The sequence below is a fragment of the Setaria viridis genome, chromosome 4, assembly GCF_005286985.2.
Source record: "Setaria viridis chromosome 4, Setaria_viridis_v4.0, whole genome shotgun sequence".
Lineage (NCBI taxonomy): Eukaryota > Viridiplantae > Streptophyta > Magnoliopsida > Poales > Poaceae > Setaria > Setaria viridis.
Genome location: NC_048266.2, coordinates 10,636,548 through 10,656,305, shown reverse-complemented (window position 1 = coordinate 10,656,305; position 19,758 = coordinate 10,636,548). Strand labels below are relative to the sequence as shown.

Here is a 19,758-nt window from a genome sequence, read left to right as displayed (position 1 = left end):
ATTGATGATGTCATCCCACATACAAAATCGTTCAAGACTTAAAAAAGCTATACATCTTACACCGAGCATCAAAATTAAATTCCAATTGCACCATTGTTTTGTTACAATAAAAGCTTCACAACAAGATCCTACTTGACTATATTTGGATGTATTTTTTCTTATTTTTAATAAAGGTTGCATATTTTCTGTGAGACACGAACCCATGTAACAAATTCTACAAATTTATGGAACAAAACAATCATACTATCGAACAAACTATACGAACTCACAGAACAAACTATATTTTTGTTCCAAGAGTTCTTATAATTTGTTCAAGGTGCGTAACTCTTTTGTTCCTTAAGGTCGTGTAATTTGTTCTAGGTGTACAGATCATAAAAAATATTAAAGCTTATTAAAAAAATTTAGAAAAAAATCACCCAAACATAGTCATGTGCGCTCTTATTTTGAAGATCTTGTCGTAAAAAATACAGTGGTGCAATCGGAATTTAATTTAGATGAGTGGTTTGGAATCTATAGTTTTTTTAGTTCTACATTTGCATGCCCGTAGGTGTTGTTATTAGTTGTCATTTAGTACATGCATGTAAACCTACTATTACAGCAGTCCTCCTCGAAGCACACCGATTCGGGAAGCGGTTGATGGTTACGTGGGCCAACATGGGTTGGGAAAGCAAAATAATAACTTGCGGGGTGTGGACACGTGGACTCTAGAAGGCAATAGGTGAAGAATTTACAGCATATGCGATGTATAGCGGTGGCGCTCAAAATACGTCATCATATCTCGGTCAATGTTGAACCGACATTGGAGAGCGAAGGTAAAGGAAAGGATATGTTATGCATCGTCAAAGATTTGAAGCCCAGTAACACACCCTATTATACTACTCTTGCGATGGGTTTATGGTCTTTAGGATGGTCTTTAGGACTGGTCTTTATCGAATTGGTGGAGGGAGGTGGAGCGGCCAGGTGGGACATCGTCGGTCATGTGGGTGCTCGAGGATGGCCGGTTGTGACAGTGAAAATCGAAGTGGTTATAAGAAAGTGGGGTGCGGGCGCAAAATTCAGCATCAAGAAGAGATTGTAGCTAGAGAGAGAGACGCTATTGTGATACGTTGTTTATTCGGTCCCTAGTCTTTGTTCTCCCACCCACCGTAGAAAATGTTAAGGCATGGTGTGACAATGGTAGAGAAACATGAACAAAACACTAGAAAAAAAAGAAGAAGAGTTATTTGGTTGATGGAGTTTTAGGATAATTCTCATGAAGTTTTAGGAGAAAAAAAAAGAACATGATTGTTCCCCTACAAGGTAATGAATTATGACGAGATGTGTTATACTCTCTCTCTCTACCTCCAAATATTCAAGTTTTTTCTAGATACTATCTCTATCCAAATTATAGGTCGTTTAGCTTTTCTAGGTTCATAAATATTATTATGCATCTAGAACGGAGGGAATATCATCCCAGCAAATCATCTCAAACATCATACTATTTTTTTGAAAAAAAAACTATATTGTTCAATAGCTTGAGACATTCCATTATGTTCCCTTCAACTCCCTGCATTCGCAGAGGGCCGAGCAATATGGTTGACGCTCTGCTAAGGTTCCGTCTGGAACGCGTGATACTCAAAAAGGAATTTCACAGGAATGAGATTCCTATATTTTGATGACTTCACCCACTGTTTGGAACAAAGGAATCAAGTTTGCCATTCCAACGGAAAGGGAAGCGTTCCTTCACAAAATGTAGGAATCAAAACATCCACTTCGACCCCAGTTTTTCTCGAAAGCCTGACGAACACGTGCACACACAAGAGAGAGAATGGAGACTATGGAGAGGGGCTGAGGCACAAGAAGCTGGAAAAAGGCATTGCATCAGACCCGGCAACACGGAAGCCGCACCTTGCTCGAGCTGCACAAATGTTAAGTCTTGACGACAGTTAATACGTCAATTTGTAAACGCAAGCGCACAGATTAGTTGTAGCTTTTCCCTTACAGTAATCTCCCAAGGTTTATCAATATGTGGAACAAGTGAATTTGCACGGTTAACTAAGCACTATCTATGTAACCGAAGGTTCTTTGTATAAGATAGGATTGAACTAACAAAAGAAGATCTGGATCAAAGCAGATAAAGAGTATGGATGTAAACAAGATAGATAAAATGCTTGTCCCACAAATCTAAGATCACTTGCAGATGCAATCGCCATGTATGAAAGTACTAGATCTAAGTGTTATCGTGAGTGGATGTGAACCATGCCCAACACTTTCCTTCTCGCATGTTATCACTACACGAGGGTACTCAACTATCGGACGATAAGAACACGTCATGATAATAATTTTAGGTAAGCAAATAAGCAACCTAAAGTAGCACTGACCAGCCATTACATGAAAGAGCATCATCATGATATGTTAGATAACAAACAGATCTTAAATAAGAGGTTCAACAATTACAAATCAAGATCTCCATATAACTCTGAGGACAAACAGAGATTTTACCCCATGATCTTATACATGTCGACATAATTCTGGGTAAAGATCGCCCTATAGATCAACTGGACCGAACACGACGACGAACGGGGGCAGGAAATCCCCAAGCCGATGGGCCTGGGCACCTCCAAGCCGATCAGCTTAGGAGGTTTCCCTCTCCTCTGGTGCTCCGCTTCGCGTGACTTTTTGTAGATCCAATCTTCTCTCCGTTTTTCCTCCTTGTGGCGGCGGTGGATGGTGTTTGCGTGGTGTTTCCTCCTCTCTCTCCTCTTCTCCTTCAAGTAATCCATGAGGAGGTATTTATAGTCTCCAATAGGCGATGACTCCCGGTCAATGGTCGATGGAAAAACCCTAGAGATGTCGTAGACGTCACGCTGAAGAAACGGGAGGCTGACCAGGCCCAAGTAACCCTATGTAAGCTTAATCTGTTTGCGCAACCATCCCAACCGTGTTTCATCACGAGAAAATGAGAGGAAAGTTTCCCTGTTCGTTGAATTATCTCTGAATATGTCTGCTGCTTTTATCATCTCTTCCATTTGTAGATTAAGCAACCCCTCAAGCACCACAACACACTTATTGATGCTGTAGGGATCCTCCATTTTCTTCTCTTCGATAGCTGCAAATCGATCAATCTCTTCCTTTTTGAGCATTAAGTACCTCTCCTGGAATCATTAGTTGACATAGTGCTGCTGGTTTTCTGCCTTTTTACTCGCTTAGCACTAATAGCCTCTGGAGTTGAACTAGATGGGCACGAAGTCTGGCATTGAGTTTCTTGAAATTGTTCTGGGACAGATGACTCTTTATTTGAGAACTCTGCTGCATAAGCTCCTTCAGGTGAGGCAAGTAATGTAGAGTCATTCACATGATTTGAGAAAGGACTAAAGTACTAAACTCATTAATACCAAACCAATTAGTGTCATCCCTGGGCCCTTCAATTCCACGTCAAAGTGAAGGTATGATGCACCTGTAGCAGATTGAGTAGGCAAAGTTGACTGCAACGGCCCCTCAGTGACATGCAATTGTGGCGAATGTGATGCTGGAACTTCTGAAGATTTCTTTGCCTTATTCGCATAATGATCCATTCCATGACAACTTCTTCCTTCAGCATAACGCCCTGCATAAATTATGTACAGAATATTTTTAAGTAAAAGAACAACCAATCTGCAAATATAAGTATAGATAGTTAGGTCCATGAACAAAAACTCACCATCATATAGAGCATATAGGTCATCATAGTATGGAAATGATTTATCTCGCCATCTCGAAAGGGCGTCTTTGTTTCGACGTTGCGCTCTAAAGACTTCCACACACTATCTAGTGCTGTTACCATCTTTCTATTAGAATCCCAGCCAAAACCACTTTCATCTGACAAATCTTTTACAACTCGATACTCCTTTTTCAGGTCTTGCTCCTTTTGTTTTACTTGAGCAACAGTGAATGACAAAGTAAACTTTGAATTGACCTGAGCAACCATAGTGGTCCAAGCTTCCTTACTACATGCATTTTGTGTCCGAAATCTAGGTAAGTCGTACTGTCTTAAGAGCCCAATAAGAAAAAGCTTCATCTGGTGATTCCAATTAGCTCTAGCAGTATTCTTTGTAGTGCCTAACATGGGTTCAGAGGTACATGTTTTTAGTTCCAAAATAACATACAGAAAGATGTATGCTGTAAAAATAATTGCAAAAAGGGAAAACCACTATCTGTTGTATGCTATGAACACAAATCTCACGAGGAGTACTATACATAGCTTTGGATTACCACACTAGCAAATCAAATCTTGGGGGAAAAATAATGAAATTAGGATTCAGATCTAAACTAGGACTCGTACTATGAAAGGACCCCAATTTGCAGATCGTAGCAAGGTCAATGAAAATAATCCTTCTAATAAAAGGGAAATCTAGGCTGTCATCAATTGAGAGAAAATTTCTTATTTGCTATCGGAATTTACATCACTTCCTTATTTGCCACCAAAAAAGTTTTTCTTATTTGCCATTACCTCAAAATTGCATTCCCTATTTGCCATCAATGTTGTTAAGTTGACACAAAAAAATGGTTTTACCCTTATAATATAGGGACATATTGATGTAAAATTTAATCGGCTGTATATGCATGGCATCAACACATCTTTATGAAATATTGGGCTGATATGGAGAATGCAAAACCAGTTGGATACAAATTTTACAATGGATGTGTCCCTATATCATGAGGATAAAAACGTCTTTTCATGTCCAACTTAACACTATTGATGGCATATAGGGACTAAATTTTGAGTCGATGACAAATAAGGAAGACAAACTTTTTTGACGGCAAATAAGGAAGCGACATAAATTCCAATGGCAAATAAGGAATTTTCTTGCCTGATCCTTTTGAGATCTCTTCATCCACCCCAAATTCGGGAATACCAAAATCCTCTGATGGTGGTGGAGGAGGAGAACGTGGGGGATGGGACGGACTTATCTTCCTCTGACCAGAGGCGCTTGGCTGCTGTGGATTTGTCATCTCCGGTGATTCGCGCCACTTCCTTCTAGGGTGCCTATGACATGGCGGGAGAGAGGAGACACCAGCGGGAGGGAGGAGAAGTGGAGGGAGAGCAAGTGAGTTTCTTCACTACTAGAAAAACCCCCCCTTTAGCTACGCTAGTTTTAGAATTAGACACGCTTTATTTCGTCTCTATGTCAATGTAGGCACGCTTTCATAAAGCGTGTTAGAAGCGTGTTCGTATGTATCGTGTCAGACTGTGTAGAGACGAATTTGTTAAGCGTTGCTATGAAAGAAAGAGACATTTTATAAACACGTTAGATGCATATCTACAAATATTGATAGAATTTTGCAGACACATATATAAATCATCTCTAGTGGTGTAGTTATGTAGTATAGTAATGCTTCATTGCGTGTTAAGAAATATGGATACAATTTATAGATACAATACAAAACATGCCTACTAATATAGACACTTTTTGTAATGATGCCTTATTGCGCAGTAATTAGTATAGAGACGATTTAGTAGAGCGTGACACGTGATGTGACGGATGATGTGGCAGGTGATGTGGCGGGTGACGTGGTGAGAGATACGTTTCATAGTAACACCAAATTGCGTGTTAACAAATGTAGAAACAATATCGTAGATACATTTTTATTACGCGTCTACGGATATAGACACGTTTTATAGTAACACCACATTATGTATAAAGAAATGTAAAGACGATTTATAGATACATCTATTTTCATGTGTACTAATATATAATGATTCTTTTATTTGCATTTATAAATCCAATATATCATTTTATTTTCTAATAGGTTAATAATGTCTAAATAAATTATCCATGACATTGCATTGGCAATCAATTCTTTGCTTCACCAAAAAAACTGAGTACTTTGAACCAACAAGTACATTAATTAAAGTATTGTCAAGACAATTGACTTGATAAAGAAACACAGATAAAGTGATAATATCGTACAATTATTTCTAAATTTTTTTACTAACAATTAAAACCTACGCTTCATTGCCCGTTCTTGCCTCTTTCTCCATCGCAGCTTCACTTCTCCCTTACAAAGTTACATCACCAGGTTGTTTCAGATTTGAACTTGTATCTTTCTTCACCTGCAACGGGTATGGGGTTAGATGAATAAAACAATTTGAATATATTATGAAACTGTAGGTTTAATCTTGAAAAAAAAACTTACATGTGAACGGGGCCAAGGAATAGTATAGCCAATAACATCTATTAGTGTACGAATCTCAAAATTAGGTCTAGGTATCAACTCATCTCCTTTATTTCTACTGTCAACAGTTTCAAGACCTTCAACACCCAACGTATTCCTTTCCAAGCATACTTCCTACGATCTAATCAGTAGTCACTAACTTCACTTTGGCCACAATTCTTCCTTTGTTTCTTAGTGAAAGAAGATAAACTGGATAACGGCTCTACCATTTTGCAAAACATGAAGATAAGAGTTGTGTACAATTAACTAATTTAATTAGAAAAGAAACAAGCAGAATAGAAGCATACCGATTCTGACCAGTTCAAACTGGGGGCTTTAACTCTTCGAGTCCTCTAGAAAAGGCAGAAATTATATTAGTCAAAATACAGCATCACTAAAGCAAGTTCACTCATTATAAACAATATTGAAATGTTAGCTTATACATACCATGTGGGATCTTGTGAAAAATTTGTGGCTGCATTATCAATACCTTCATGAATAGAACTCTGAATATGTACCTCTCCTGTAGCCACAGTGTAGCTAAGTTTACATCAAAGTTAACTAAAGAAATATTACAAGGTAGGTATACAGATAAGTGTATGAGGTTGTGTCTACTTGATTATGCCATACTCAACTAGTATGCTTTGAACAATACAAGCATACCTTGGCAACTGTTTGCTCACTAGGTAAAGACGTATGGTCTTCGGTGGATGTCTCCTACTGCAAAGTGGTTATTTGATACGCTTTACGACTTGTCTACATGGTATTCACGGTTGAAAGCTTCTCAAACTTTGTATCAATTCGATATGTTTTTCTAATCAAGTTAGAAAGCATCTTTACCTGCCTATAGACAATTGTGTGATACGCTTTACAACGTGTCTAGGGGATAATGACGCTTTAAAGCGTGTCTAACTCCGTGTCATTTTGAGACAACTTCAATAGCGTGTTAAAAAGTATCTTTATATAACTAATAACACTATAAGCGTGTCTAATATCGTAACACTCTGACACGTTTCGAAATTGTGTCAAAAAAACATTTTTACATGCTGATATAGAGACGCTTTTAACGTGCGTTACTACTATAGCGTAGCTAGGGGGAGGGGGGGTTCTAGTAGTGCTTTCCCTTGGGTCGGATTGGATTTTCTGATTCCTGTGTTTTGACTTGACTAGAGACTGCACCCTTTCCTCCGGAACGGAAGGCGTCGTTCCCTCGTTCCATACACGCTTCCTCTAGAACCGATCCTGCGAATTTCCTGTGCAATTCCCACATTCCAGACGGGACTAAACATCTTGATCCTTTAGGGGGTGTTTGGATCCTGGAGCTAAAATTTAGTCCGTGTCATGTCGGATATTCGGATGCTAATTAGGAGGATTAAACATGAGCTAATTACAAAACTAATTGCAGAATCCCTAGGCTAAATCGCGAGACGAATCTATTAAGCCTAATTAATCCATCATTAGCGAATGTTTACTGTAGCACCATATTGTCAAATCATGGACTAATTAGGCTTAATGGATTCGTCACGCGATTTAGCCTAGAAGTTGAAAATTGATTTTGTAATTAGCATATGTTTAATACTCTTAATTAGTGTCCAAACATTCGATGTGATAGGGACTAAAATTTAGTCCGGAGATCCGAACACCCCTATATTCCTGCGTTCCAAACACTACTTCCTACAACTTTTCTGTATTTTTCATTACTTTGTTTTCTTACTTCACTCCTGTCGTATTTCCAATGTTTCCCACCGTTCCTCTGTTTTCCGTTCCTTGGTTCCTAAGGCCTAGGGCCTAAAGCTCGAGTTGTCGTGCAAACTGGTGAGCTCCATGAAATATGACAGGATTATGTATAAATCAGCAGCACGGTAATGCCAATCGCCAAAGACCAAATTAACTAGAATAACCACTTCACTAATCTCTTGTCCAAGCAGCCCGAGCAGCATCGTTAACAAGGACCCGGTCCATGGAGGCACCCGCGGCGCCCCGCCGCTACCTCGTAGCGCGCGCCGCAACGCTGAGACACGCGCACTTGCCCCTCCCCGATTGGCCGGACTCCCCAGCAGCCCATGTCACTTTCCCTGGGCGCCCATTCCCCCTCTGCTCAGCCTCACATGCCATTTACCACACCCCGCAGGCGGCCGGCCGGCCGGGCCCCTATTAATTCCTCCTAGCCCCGGCCGGTCCCTCCGACCCGCCGCACAGCACCAACCAACTAAACTGCCACCCGCCACTGTCCCTCCCGCCCCCAAGACACAGTCAGGTCTTCCGTTCCCCATGGCGCGCCCTGTGTCTCCGGCGAAGGCAATGGCGGCGGCGGTCGCTGTGGTGGTTCTCCTCGCGGCATCGTCGGCGGTGTTGGCCGTGCACGACTACAGCGACGCGCTCCACAAGAGCATCCTCTTCTTCGAGGGCCAGCGCTCCGGCCGGCTGCCGCCGAACCAGCGCCTCCGGTGGCGCCAGGACTCGGCCATCCACGACGGCGCCGAGGCCGGGGTACGTGCCCTTTCTTTAACTAGTTTCTCGCACGAACCCAGCAGCCATTTTGGCGCATTTGCGTCATCGCACTGAAACGAGCTGATGAGGTGTTGGTGAAACGAAACGATGTACTATGTGCAGGTGGACCTGTCGGGCGGGTACTACGACGCCGGCGACAACGTGAAGTTCGGGTTCCCGATGGCGTTCACGGCGACGCTCATGTCGTGGGGGCTCATCGACTTCGGGCGCAGCTTCGGCGCGCACGAGGCGGACGCCCGTGAGGCCGTCCGTTGGGCGACGGACTACCTGATGAAGGCGACGTCGACGCCGGGGACGGTGTACGTGCAGGTCGGCGACGCGTCCCGCGACCACGCGTGCTGGGAGCGTCCCGAGGACATGGATACCCCGCGCACCGTGTACCGCGTGGACGCGTCGCACCCTGGCTCCGACGTGGCCGCCGAGACAGCGGCGGCGCTTGCGGCGGGGTCGCTCGTGTTCCGGGACGCCGACCCGGGGTATGCGCGCCGGCTGCTGGACCGCGCCGCGGAGGTGTTCGCGTTCGCGGACGCGCACCGGGGCGCGTACAGCGGCAGCCTCCGCGACGCGGTGTGCCCCTGCTACTGCGACTACGACGGGTACCAGGACGAGCTGCTCTGGGGCGCGGCGTGGCTGCACCGGGCGTCGCATCGGAGGGTGTACCGCGACTACATCAAGCGCAACGAGGTCGCGCTGGGAGCAAGCGACGCCATCAACGAGTTCGGCTGGGACAACAAGCACGCCGGCATCAACGTCCTCATCTCCAAGGTAACGAGCACCGTCCTAGGCTTTTTCCATCATCTTCAATGTTCAGTGATGCACCGTTGAAGGTTGAACGGACACTTGCACAACATTACTTTGACGCAAGTACTTGTACTGAGCTACTACTACTGATGCGAGTTTAGATTGTGTGCTTTTGACGCCAAAAGTAGCCTTGGATTGCGCGACGCTAGGGTCCAGGGATGTCTGTCCGGTTTTGGCCCCGTCCATCTCGTGTCCCGTCGCCCCCCGCGTGACGCTACTGCTCCCGTAGTAGCATCCGTCCGCGTACAGCAGGCGCTAGCCGCTAGCTGCATCATCGCCCTGCCCTGACCTCTGCCGCTCTGCGCCGCGATCGGCCAGCGGCCCAGCGTCGTTCAGCGCGGCGCGCACATGCCCTCCCCTGACGTCGTGCTCCCGGCTCTCGTCCGGTGGACCAGCCGCTGCACTGCACTGCAGTCCGACGCATGCGTTTGCCACAACGGCCGTGTGTGTATCTAATCCGTGACTAATTAGCTCTGACAGTGGTGGGTTTAGGACTGGACGAAGCACTAGCCAAGTCGCTAGGACTAGGAGCTTTTCACGAAGGAGGCTTTTCACGCGCGCGCGCGCGCTGCAGTTGCCTTTTGACCCGGCACGTGGGGCCGGCCTGCTGATGGAGAGCATGTTGCCATGCTACTTGAGGTCTCGAGTCACATCAGCAGCTTGTGTCGCAGATAGTGTCTCCCTCGATATTCCCTTCTCGCGTGCGCGCTGCGCGCACAAATCTTTTGCTAGCGGTTGTGACTAACAGCATGGGGTCGTGTTCATTCGCTGTTAACACTAGCCGGGCAAGCAGTGTTAGATTATGTTTCTGTCTCTACCTTGTCCTCGCTGCTGCTAATGAAGCTTATGAATGCGTAGGAGTTGTTAATTCCATTTCTGTGCGCTTCATTCATCAGCTGGCTGGCCCCACGCAACAAATGCCCTTTCAGGTTTTTCAGCTGAGCCAGTGAGCTCGACTGGATTTGTACCTGCGTGTCATGTTTATTCACCTAATCATGCTCATCATGGTCCTGTGATCTTGACAACATGCCATGGATAATGTAATGAATTGATACCCTGCACCACCGTGTCACATGCCGCGATTCAGTAGTAGTACTGAACTGGCATTCATTTTCTGTCAAAACAGTATGGAGTGATTATCTCATTAGCACGCAGGCCACGGCAAGATTAGTGCGTTGATTAGTGCATCCTCTGTACCATGGGACCAAGATCCTATCTGGATAGATTAATCAACGCATCAGCAGTACCAGTCCAGGCTTTTTGTCAGTGACTGATTAGTGACTGGATCTCGAAGCAGGCGAGCATGTTGTGGCATCACTGAGGCCCTGTGCTTGCACGTTTGCTCCAGCAGTAGCAGAGGATGGGGCTGCCGCGGCACGGCGCCTTTGCACTGCAGTTCTCGGTCACGAGTCCCGGGGCCTCGTGCTCCCTGCAATCGTCAAGCTAATTACTGAATTAACCATGCATGATGGTACTGATTGCTGTTATGACCACACTTGAGCACTCAATTAGCAGTTCACTAATCGATAAGACCCGCGTTGTTGTGTGCGCAGGAGGTGCTGATGGGCAAGGACGAGTACTTCCAATCCTTCCGTGAGAACGCCGACAACTTCATCTGCAGCCTCCTCCCGGGGATCTCCGGCCACCCGCAAATCCAGTACTCCCCCGGCGGCCTCCTCTTCAAGGTGGGCAACAGCAACATGCAGCACGTGACGTCGCTCTCCTTCCTCCTCCTTGCCTACTCCAACTACCTCAGCCACGCGGGCGGCCACGTCTCCTGCGGCGGCGGCGCCACCGCCTCCCCAGCGCAGCTCCGGCGCGTGGCGAAGCGGCAGGTGGACTACATCCTGGGCGACAACCCGCTGCGGATGTCCTACATGGTGGGCTACGGCCCGCGGTACCCGCTCCGGATCCACCACCGAGCCAGCTCGCTGCCGTCGGTTGCGGCCCACCCGGCGCGGATCGGGTGCAAGGCGGGCGCGGCCTACTACGCCAGCCCGGCGCCCAACCCGAACCTGCTGGTGGGCGCCGTGGTCGGCGGGCCCAGCAACAGCACCGACGCCTTCCCCGACGCGCGCGCCGTGTTCCAGCAGTCCGAGCCCACCACCTACATCAACGCGCCGCTGCTCGGCCTGCTCGCCTACTTCTCCGCGCACCCGGACCCGGCCCAGCAGAACGGCCGCGACTGAGGTGCTTGCAGATGGGCCTGCCTACTGCATGGGCTGTGCGTGTGCAGCCCCTGTGTGCTGTGCTGTGTGTGTGTTCTGTTCTGCTGCGATTGGGCTGATTCATTCGTCCTCTTGCTGATGCCTGCTATCCTGTATTGGTGATTTAGTAGTAGTGTACCCGTGTGGTGTGTGCCGATCCGCTCCTGTAAAAAATGGCAGGAGCAAGGATTGGTCCTAGTGTCAGTGTCCTTTGCAGCTTCTAGTCTTCCACTATAGCAAGTATTATGCCATGCTTATTAGCATGGTTGATGTGCTTTAAGAACCATCTGTCCAGCCTTGCTATGAATCCTGTGGTGTGGGCGTGTGGCATCCCAAGTTCCCTAGCTTTTCAAAAAAATCCTAAGTTCCCAACAACACGCGTCCCTTTTTTCAGAGCCGCAAACCAACAAAGACATGCTCATGTGCAGGACCAGGAGCCTGTTCCTTTCTGGATTTGGGTTTGGGGGTCCTCGCTGGAATCCGAAGGTTGCTTGAACCAAGCAGCCAGCAGCGCCCATCATTCTGCGCCCGTGGTGGCGTGCCACTGCCAGCATGAGCATCACCGAGAAAGGGGAAGCCAGGGGAAAGCAAGCGCCGCTCCAAAGTCCAAACTAGCGGCCCCCTCTGCTCGAATCGGAGGCGGCCAGTTTGGGCGGGACGGGAGCCAGCCCGGCATGGCCCCCATCAAATAGACCCCGCGGTGTCCACACCAGCCGCCGGTGATGGCGGCTCGGCCGGCCGGCAAGTGGCAGGCTCCCATCACGGCGAGATTCCGATACGTCCGTGTGTGCGCGTGACGGGTGCGCAGATGAGACGTCGCAGGCGCCGGAGGTTTTGGGTCGATCGGCGAGCAGCGAGTGTGGGGCTGACGAGTTGTGACCGAGCAAACCCGTGCCGTCCAGATCACAGGGCCTGCAGGTGTATCTTTCCGCTGCCGTGGGATCGAATCGAGCCGCACGCAGGGCCTGGACAAAAACCTCGCCTCGAGTACCGACGGCGCTGGCCCCGGATGCTTACGGTGTACCGGCAGGAGATGTGCGCGAGAACAACGCAAACTTTGTCCGTTGCGCACTGCAAGAATCAAAGGTCCAGGGAATGGTCGCCGTGAAAACTGGTCACTGCTCTAGAGTACGGCAATTTTGATCGCAGTTTCTTTTCTTTTTTTTTAAAAAAATTGGCTCTTGGTTCTTTGCTGTCCAAGTACTCACTAGTGAGTGTAGAAGATTGGAAGAGGAGCAAGCAAAAGGGAGGGCAGGAAATAAGCGAAAAGGGACACCATCAAATGGGCATTATGGCTAAAAGGACCAAAGTGCAATAATTAATTAATGGCGACATTATAAAAAAAGAGAAAGAAGGGGGGACAAAGAGGATTTGATTAAAGGAGAGCGTAAGGATCCACTCCACTGTCACATGGACGCCCCTCCAACGCCACTTAATTGCAATTTGGCGAGCACCATTGGTTTTTGCTTTCGGTTGTTTGTAATGTCACCCCGCGCCGCCGCTGCAGATGCCGGTGAGCAGCACCGGCAGCCGCGCCAGCGACGACGAGGACGAGCCTTCTGACGCCCGCAGAAGCCGCCACCTCCCCCTCTCCTCAGCCGCGGAGGTGGCCGCCGCCGGCTGCGGGGGCCGCACCCTGCCGTCCTCGAATAGCGCGGTGGCCGCCACGGACGCCGCCGCGGCGGCGGCAGCGGCCTCCCGCCCCGAGGCGCCCGTGCCGTCGCAGAGGAAGTCGGCCCCCGCGAGCTGCCGCTCCATGTCCAGGAACTCGCCCAGCGACGTCGGCGGCCCGCCGCCGTCGCCGTGGTCCCGGCACAGCCGCCACCAGCTCCCACCCAGGCTGCGCCCGCGCCGGCGCCGGCGACGCCGCCTCCTCCGCCACACCCCGCCGCCGCGCCTCTCCTCCTCCTGCGGCGCGCGCTGCGCCCCTTCAGCTGTCTCCTCTCCCGCCGCCGGCACCCTCGCCGCGCGACGCTGCTGCGCGCCGCCGCCGAACGCCGACACGCCCATCAGCGTCCCCAGCGTCGTGCTCCGGTCATGGAAGAAGGACCCCGTCGACTGCCCTCCCCATGAAGAGCCAAAACGTTATCCACACCATGTCAGCTATAGATTCAAGAAACACGAGAGGAACGCCATTGACCAGCCAGCCAGCCAATGCAAGAAGGCCCAAGAACACGGACGGCGAGTTACCTCGGTGTCGAGGTCGGAGGAGGAGGGCGAGGAGTCGGCGGAGGGGGAGGTGGGGAACATGTCGGCGTCGAGGTCCATTATATCGGCGGCCCCGCCCGCTGCGGCAGAAGCGTGGCCGGGTGTGGGCAAGGCGCCGGGTCGCGGTAGTGGTGGTGGCCACTGGTGCTGGCGGACGGAGACTGAAGCGAAGAGTAAAAAGGTTTATAGGGAGGGGCAGTTGGTTGTGGTGCCGTGACGGCGATGTGGTCGAGCCTGAAGGACTCGCGGAGAGGGAGGCGCCTTTGCCTTTGTTTTCTCATCATCGGCATCCGGTGAACTCGTACAAAGTCCTGTGACCCAACAGATCACCTGCAAGACGGCTAGGGTGTGCATGAGTTTGAGGGCTGTTGCGTCATGAGATCTTCGAGCCTTTGAACTTTCTCGGCCTGGCATGCAAATTTTTTTCGCCGTGTCAACTTTAACTGACGTTTCCATCAACCTTGCACTTCTTTTTTACAGTATATGACTTTCACGGGAATTTCAAATGCTCCAAACACATCAACATACAATTCTTGTCAGGTTGGTATAATTGAGATGTGTACTAATAATAACTAGTTCTTGCATCTGAAAGTGGCCCTCGTAGCGGTGGTCCTTTCTATTTGGTCCTTGTGGGCACCTGGGTTTTGGGTGCATGTGTCCTGGGGTTTTACCTTTGCCTCGTCGACCTTCAGATTTGGTCCAGACATGTTTTGCGAGCTTTCGTGCCAAAGGGACCCAAGGTTATCATGGCATATGATGCAAATGCATGCAGGTGACAACAAGATGGTGCACAAGAGCTAGAGATGATGTCCTTGGTTCCATACACTTAGTACTCCGTGCTAGCACGAATCGCAGTGCAATAGCCAACTAGCCAAGAGGACCATGCACGATAAATTCACCTAATAAGGACACCCCCACATGAACCAAGTGGGTAAAAACAAATTAAACCGGTAATTTATCTAGAACGGCTGAACCATTTTTACTACATGTATGTAGCTATGCAGAGCACCAAGATTCCCCTACTGGAGAAAATAAATAAAACAAGAAATGAGCTAGAGCAGATTCCCCTAGCAAAATTTCCTTCTAGGCGCAACAACAAGGACGCCGGTGACTTGACATGAACTAGCAGAGCTAACTGATTGAACATTGAAGTGAAAGGAACTAAGGAAGCCTGTGATTAGTTGAGAAATGAAGTTGAGTTAGCTGGACTATTAGTGCTAGTACAACGTACAAGTGCACGTACACGACATGGAAACAACAGTACTGTAGTACATGATCACTAGTCCATCAATCCGTGCTCCCGCATGGGCTCATGTTTTTAAAAGCTATTATATTTGAAAATTATTTAGAAATTAAACTCCTAACTAATAATCAAAATTGTTTACCTACTGCTCTCTCTTTTTTCAATACTTTAACATAATACTTATATAGATGTGTAAAGATATGTGTACTTATCTTTGTACAGTTGCAATTGATTTTTACTTAGTAATTACTCTATATATTTTTTCATCAACATCCACACTTTTTTCATTTTGTATCGCACCTCCATACATTGTGTTTAGCATAAAAATCAATGTCTTTCATCACTTCCTTACATAAATGTATAAATGGTCTACATGGTGACACTCATCGTACCTATATACCTTAAACTTAGTATTTCTATATTAACGATGACATAAATAGGTAATTTAGAATCATATATTAGTTTACTTTTGGATATTTTTATATGATGCACATGAAGATAATTAGATCAAGGTTTAGGTATTTATGTTAGATTATTTTTAATGACGACATGCATTGGTAACTTAGATACAAATTGGGAATGGTATTTTAAGTTACACTAGTAAATTGGATGAAGATTATGGGGTTACTTTAGATTATTTTTTATAATGGCAGAGCTCGATAATTTAGATATAGGTTTAAAATTTATTTTAGAATATTTTCATAATGATAGTGGTGGGTAACTTTTAGAAAATATAATACATCAATAACTATGATTATTAGAGTTTACAGGATTGATATTTTTAATTTTTGTGAAAATTTCTAAGATTTATCTTTTTTTTTCTAGCGTGTCTCATGAGAACTAATGCGGAGTCTCTAATGAAAAAAAATAAGGTCACATTACTACAAAACTATTACCTTGAGCAACTTCTCATGTGTTAAATATTCAAACACAACAATTTAATAGATATATACTTATTATCTTCAGCCGATTGTGATAGATTTTAGTTAGTAATTACTCTATAATATTTTCATCCACATTTATAATCTTTAACTTTTCACTTTGCATCGCATATCTGCGCTTGAATTTGTTTAATGAACTCTAAGTTTGAGCTATACGTTTAACATATAAATTTATATTCTCATCACTTCCTCTATATCTTTATAAATGGTGACACACATCGTGCCTATATACCTTCATTATTATATCGTATACCAATAGTGTAAGAAATAGAAGATTTAGAATGTATATTTTTAATTAAGATGGTTTGGATTCAAATGTAGGTTACCTCATGTTATTTTTAATAATAGTATATGTGGGTAATATAGATAAAAATTTAAGGGGTTATTTTAAGTTATTTTATTTAGTGGTGGGCAATTTAGTTGCAAATTTAGGGGGTTATTTTAAATATTGTTTACAATGGCACAAGTGGGTCATTTTTATGAAGATTAGGGGGTTACTTTAGTTTATTTTATATAATTCCATAGGTGGGTAATTTGGATACAGATTTAGGAGGATACTTTAGGCTTTTTTCATAATGGCATATGTGGGTAATTTTTTAGAAAATATAATAGATCCAATGGCTATGATGATTTGAGTCTACCGATTGATGGTTAGATGTTTTCTTTTTTATGAGAATTTATAGGATTTCTCTTTTTTTTTAGAGTGTCCACCTAGGATCTCATGTGGCTTCACCTAGAGGCTTCAAAAGGAGCCTCCAATTAGTAATAGTAAGATGATAGAAACATGTCGTGTACGGAGTAGGTAGCTGGTAAGGTTTCTTATGGTGGAACCTATCCACCCGAGTTCGAGTTCGAGTTCTCAACTCAGCACGGGTGAGTGAGGTACCAGTGGTGACTTCCTTAATCTCGATGATTTGCCGGCTCAGTTTTTCGAAGATGCTCATAGGGGTAGTAGAGTTGCGTATGTGTATTCGTATGGGTGAGTGTATACGTACATGTAATCGTCTGCGTCTGTACCGTATGTATGATTCTTAAAAATGAAAGAAAGCAGATTGATGTCCATCTTTTTTAACGATGGGTCCGCCTGGTTGTCTCTTCCTTTTGTGAAAAATTCACGATGTCGAGTTTTGGTTCCAATCACCTGGTCCGACTGATTAACGGGCATAATTACCATCCTAAATTAGCTGAAACATAGTTTTATCACTCATTGATGACCTACTGTAAACTATGTGGCAGATAATCACTAGTTCGCTATCTAATTAACATAGTTTTTTTTTGGCGAGAAACACTATCTAAATAGTTTCCCTCGCGGACTGGCAGAGATTAATTTTCTGTAACTTTATAATACTTGGTGCTAACACTATAATCTTGTAGCAAGACGGCAAGAGTCAAGAAAAGGCCATTTATCTAAAGAGGAGACCCCACACCAAACTACTAGGGGCTAAAACAACAAGCATACCTTCAGGATTCCCGTACTAGAAAAAATAAGTAAAAGAAATGAGGTAGAGCAGAATCCGCTAGCGATTTTTTTCTTCCTATATGCCGAGCAATCAAGGACGCCGGTGATTGAAGTTGAGAAACAAATGTTTAGTTCGTCAAACAGTGCCAACATTACATTTTAAATTGTTAAAAAAAGAACTACAAGTGCATCACATGGAGACAAAAGACTAGTTTCATGACCAACCATGAGTGATTATAAACATGCCCTGCGTTTTTTTATGATCGATCCTTGTCATTGTCTCTTCCTCTGGAAATTGACAATGCCGAGCTTTGGATCCAGTAATCGTCCTGATTGCCTCGTTGATTGATTGGGAACGAAAGAATAATCTAGTGCAAGTCCCGGCTACTTCACAACGATGTTTGTTTATCAACACCTCTTGATTTTATTAGAAGAAAACTAACAATTTTTATTATGGTCTTTGCATGCATGCACTCATCCATCTATTATTACAATCTTATCATATGCTATTTTATGGTGCTAATAAGAAATAGTAAAATAAGAGAAAAAATAAGTTATGCAGAAAAAGCACATGGAAGGCACTAAAAAAGCATCTTTTTAGTAGACTTCCATGGATGACTCGTGGAGATTACCAACACTGTTTCTATTGTTCGGGAGGCAGAACTAGTGTCCTCCCTCCATGTGGAAATATCAGCCTATTCGCTTCAGCTTATTCAGCCGGCTTATCAGCCACCAAACAGTGTTTTCCTCTCACAACAAATCAACCGTTTCAGCTTTTCAGCCGGCTTATAAGCTGAAGTGAACAGGTCCATATAAGGTATCTAAGGGTATAAAATTTGTCCTCAAATATAAGGCGTCGTAGGAGTTTTTGGCAAGTACTCAATCAACTCAATTAAAATATTTTTAACCGGAAAACTTGCCTTGTATTACCATTAGGTAAGGGTATATGAGATATTTGCCCACCTCCTTAATCTATCCTAAAAATTCTAGGATGCCTTGTATTTCAGGACGGAGGGAGTATGTGTGTGTGGGTGGAGGGGCGGCAATGCCCCCTCCCCAGTCCACGAGTTACTTCGCTAATCGGTCCTTACAATTTTATACAAAGAAAATAGAAAATATTGATTAGCACATCTATTGGTTAGATTCTTCTCTTGTAATGTCCTAACTACTATTTTTGTGCTCTCATGAGTCCTTTGCTTATCATACAATCTCACAGATCAAAATCAATGATCTTGGGGTTGAAGTTCTCATTGAGAAGTACGTTGTGTGGCTTCAAATCTTTGTGAATTGGTCTATGCGAATATGCACTTTTTACTCATTAGTAGAAGAGAATCAAGCTTACCATTGTACCAAAATTTGTCAATGCTGTTATGTGTATACTCGTAGGCATGAAACTTTCCTTCGTCTTGGTAGTAGTACCATAACAACCTAATGAGATTCTTATGGTGCAAATTAGTTCCCATTCTCCGGTCCTTGGAACTTGTAGTGGTGGAGCTTTCCGGAGATTAAAGGGGCAATTAGATCAAGATCTGCCACATTTGTTGCCAAAGCGCAAACTACCTCTAGCACAAATATTTGCAAACTACCCCCTCTCAAATATTTTTAAGGAGAACCTTAATTTCACCGGTTAATTAGATCAAAGCGCAAACTACCTCTAGCTTACCCCCTCCCCCACATTTGTTGCTAAGTTCTGCCACTGATTGTTCAGGAATGCCTATTGCAATTGTGCTCGGCCTCCTCCTCCTGCAATACCCAAACCATTGTATTTCTCATAACTCTGCATAGAAACGGATGTATTATTCTTGCCTTGTAAAATAATAACGTCATTATGTCTTTAAAAAAACAACGACATTTCAATTCAACCATATAGCCCGATAAAGGATACTTGTTCAACCATAATCTGGGACCTAAGGATTGAGTCCAGCTTACACCCTCCCCCACACTTGTTAAGTAGCTAGATCAAAGCGCAAACACCCTCCCCCTTTCTCTTGAAATATTGGGCAATGTAAATTATCGCAAAATTCTCTCTTCCAAGTGAAAGTATCTCTGCTCCGTGCTCAACTGAGATTTTTGCGATCAAGATGCTGCTCCGTGCTCAACTGAGATTTGCTTTGTGGTAAGCAACAAGCGGCTAACCGCTCCAAACAAACTTTTACAACATTATCCAAGCATGCCATGCGGGAAGGATTCTTGATGCTGGAGATAGCGAAAAGG

At 45.2% G+C, this 19,758-nt stretch overlaps 2 protein-coding genes and 1 pseudogene across 2 annotated transcripts; 1 reads left to right on the top strand and 2 right to left on the bottom strand.

The window, feature by feature from the left end:
* Positions 1-2,882: 2,882 nt before the first annotated feature.
* LOC140222562 (L10-interacting MYB domain-containing protein-like) lies at positions 2,883-4,971 on the bottom strand (annotated as a pseudogene).
* A 3,319-nt stretch (positions 4,972-8,290) lies between these two features.
* Positions 8,291-12,000, top strand: LOC117853909 (endoglucanase 17). Its single transcript, XM_034736189.2, has 3 exons — positions 8,291-8,664; positions 8,788-9,450; positions 11,040-12,000. The coding sequence occupies exons 1-3, from the start codon at positions 8,446-8,448 to the stop codon at positions 11,673-11,675; spliced, it is 1,518 nt and encodes a 505-aa protein (XP_034592080.1). The 5' UTR covers positions 8,291-8,445; the 3' UTR covers positions 11,676-12,000.
* Positions 12,001-12,952: 952 nt separating this feature from the next.
* LOC117853910 (uncharacterized protein At3g17950) lies at positions 12,953-14,255 on the bottom strand. Its single transcript, XM_034736190.2, has 2 exons — positions 13,884-14,255; positions 12,953-13,751 (listed from the first exon to the last, which is right to left on the bottom strand). Exons 1-2 carry the CDS (start codon positions 13,959-13,961, stop codon positions 13,179-13,181), a joined length of 651 nt encoding a protein of 216 aa, XP_034592081.1. The 5' UTR covers positions 13,962-14,255; the 3' UTR covers positions 12,953-13,178.
* Between the last annotated feature and the right edge of the window lie 5,503 nt (positions 14,256-19,758).

What these genes read in the sequence shown, in the direction of transcription:
- LOC117853909 (XM_034736189.2), top strand. Translation starts at nt 8,446, where the DNA reads ATGGCGCGCCCTGTGTCTCCGGCGAAGGCAATGGCGGCGGCGGTCGCT. An exon ending in ACGACGGCGCCGAGGCCGGG is followed by an intron (nt 8,665 to 8,787) that starts GTACGTGCCCTT and finishes TACTATGTGCAG; the next exon opens with GTGGACCTGTCGGGCGGGTA. An exon ending in TCAACGTCCTCATCTCCAAG is followed by an intron (nt 9,451 to 11,039) that starts GTAACGAGCACC and finishes TTGTGTGCGCAG; the next exon opens with GAGGTGCTGATGGGCAAGGA.
- LOC117853910 (XM_034736190.2), bottom strand. Translation starts at nt 13,961, where the DNA reads ATGGACCTCGACGCCGACATGTTCCCCACCTCCCCCTCCGCCGACTCC. An exon ending in CCTCCGACCTCGACACCGAG is followed by an intron (nt 13,752 to 13,883) that starts GTAACTCGCCGT and finishes TGGGGAGGGCAG; the next exon opens with TCGACGGGGTCCTTCTTCCA.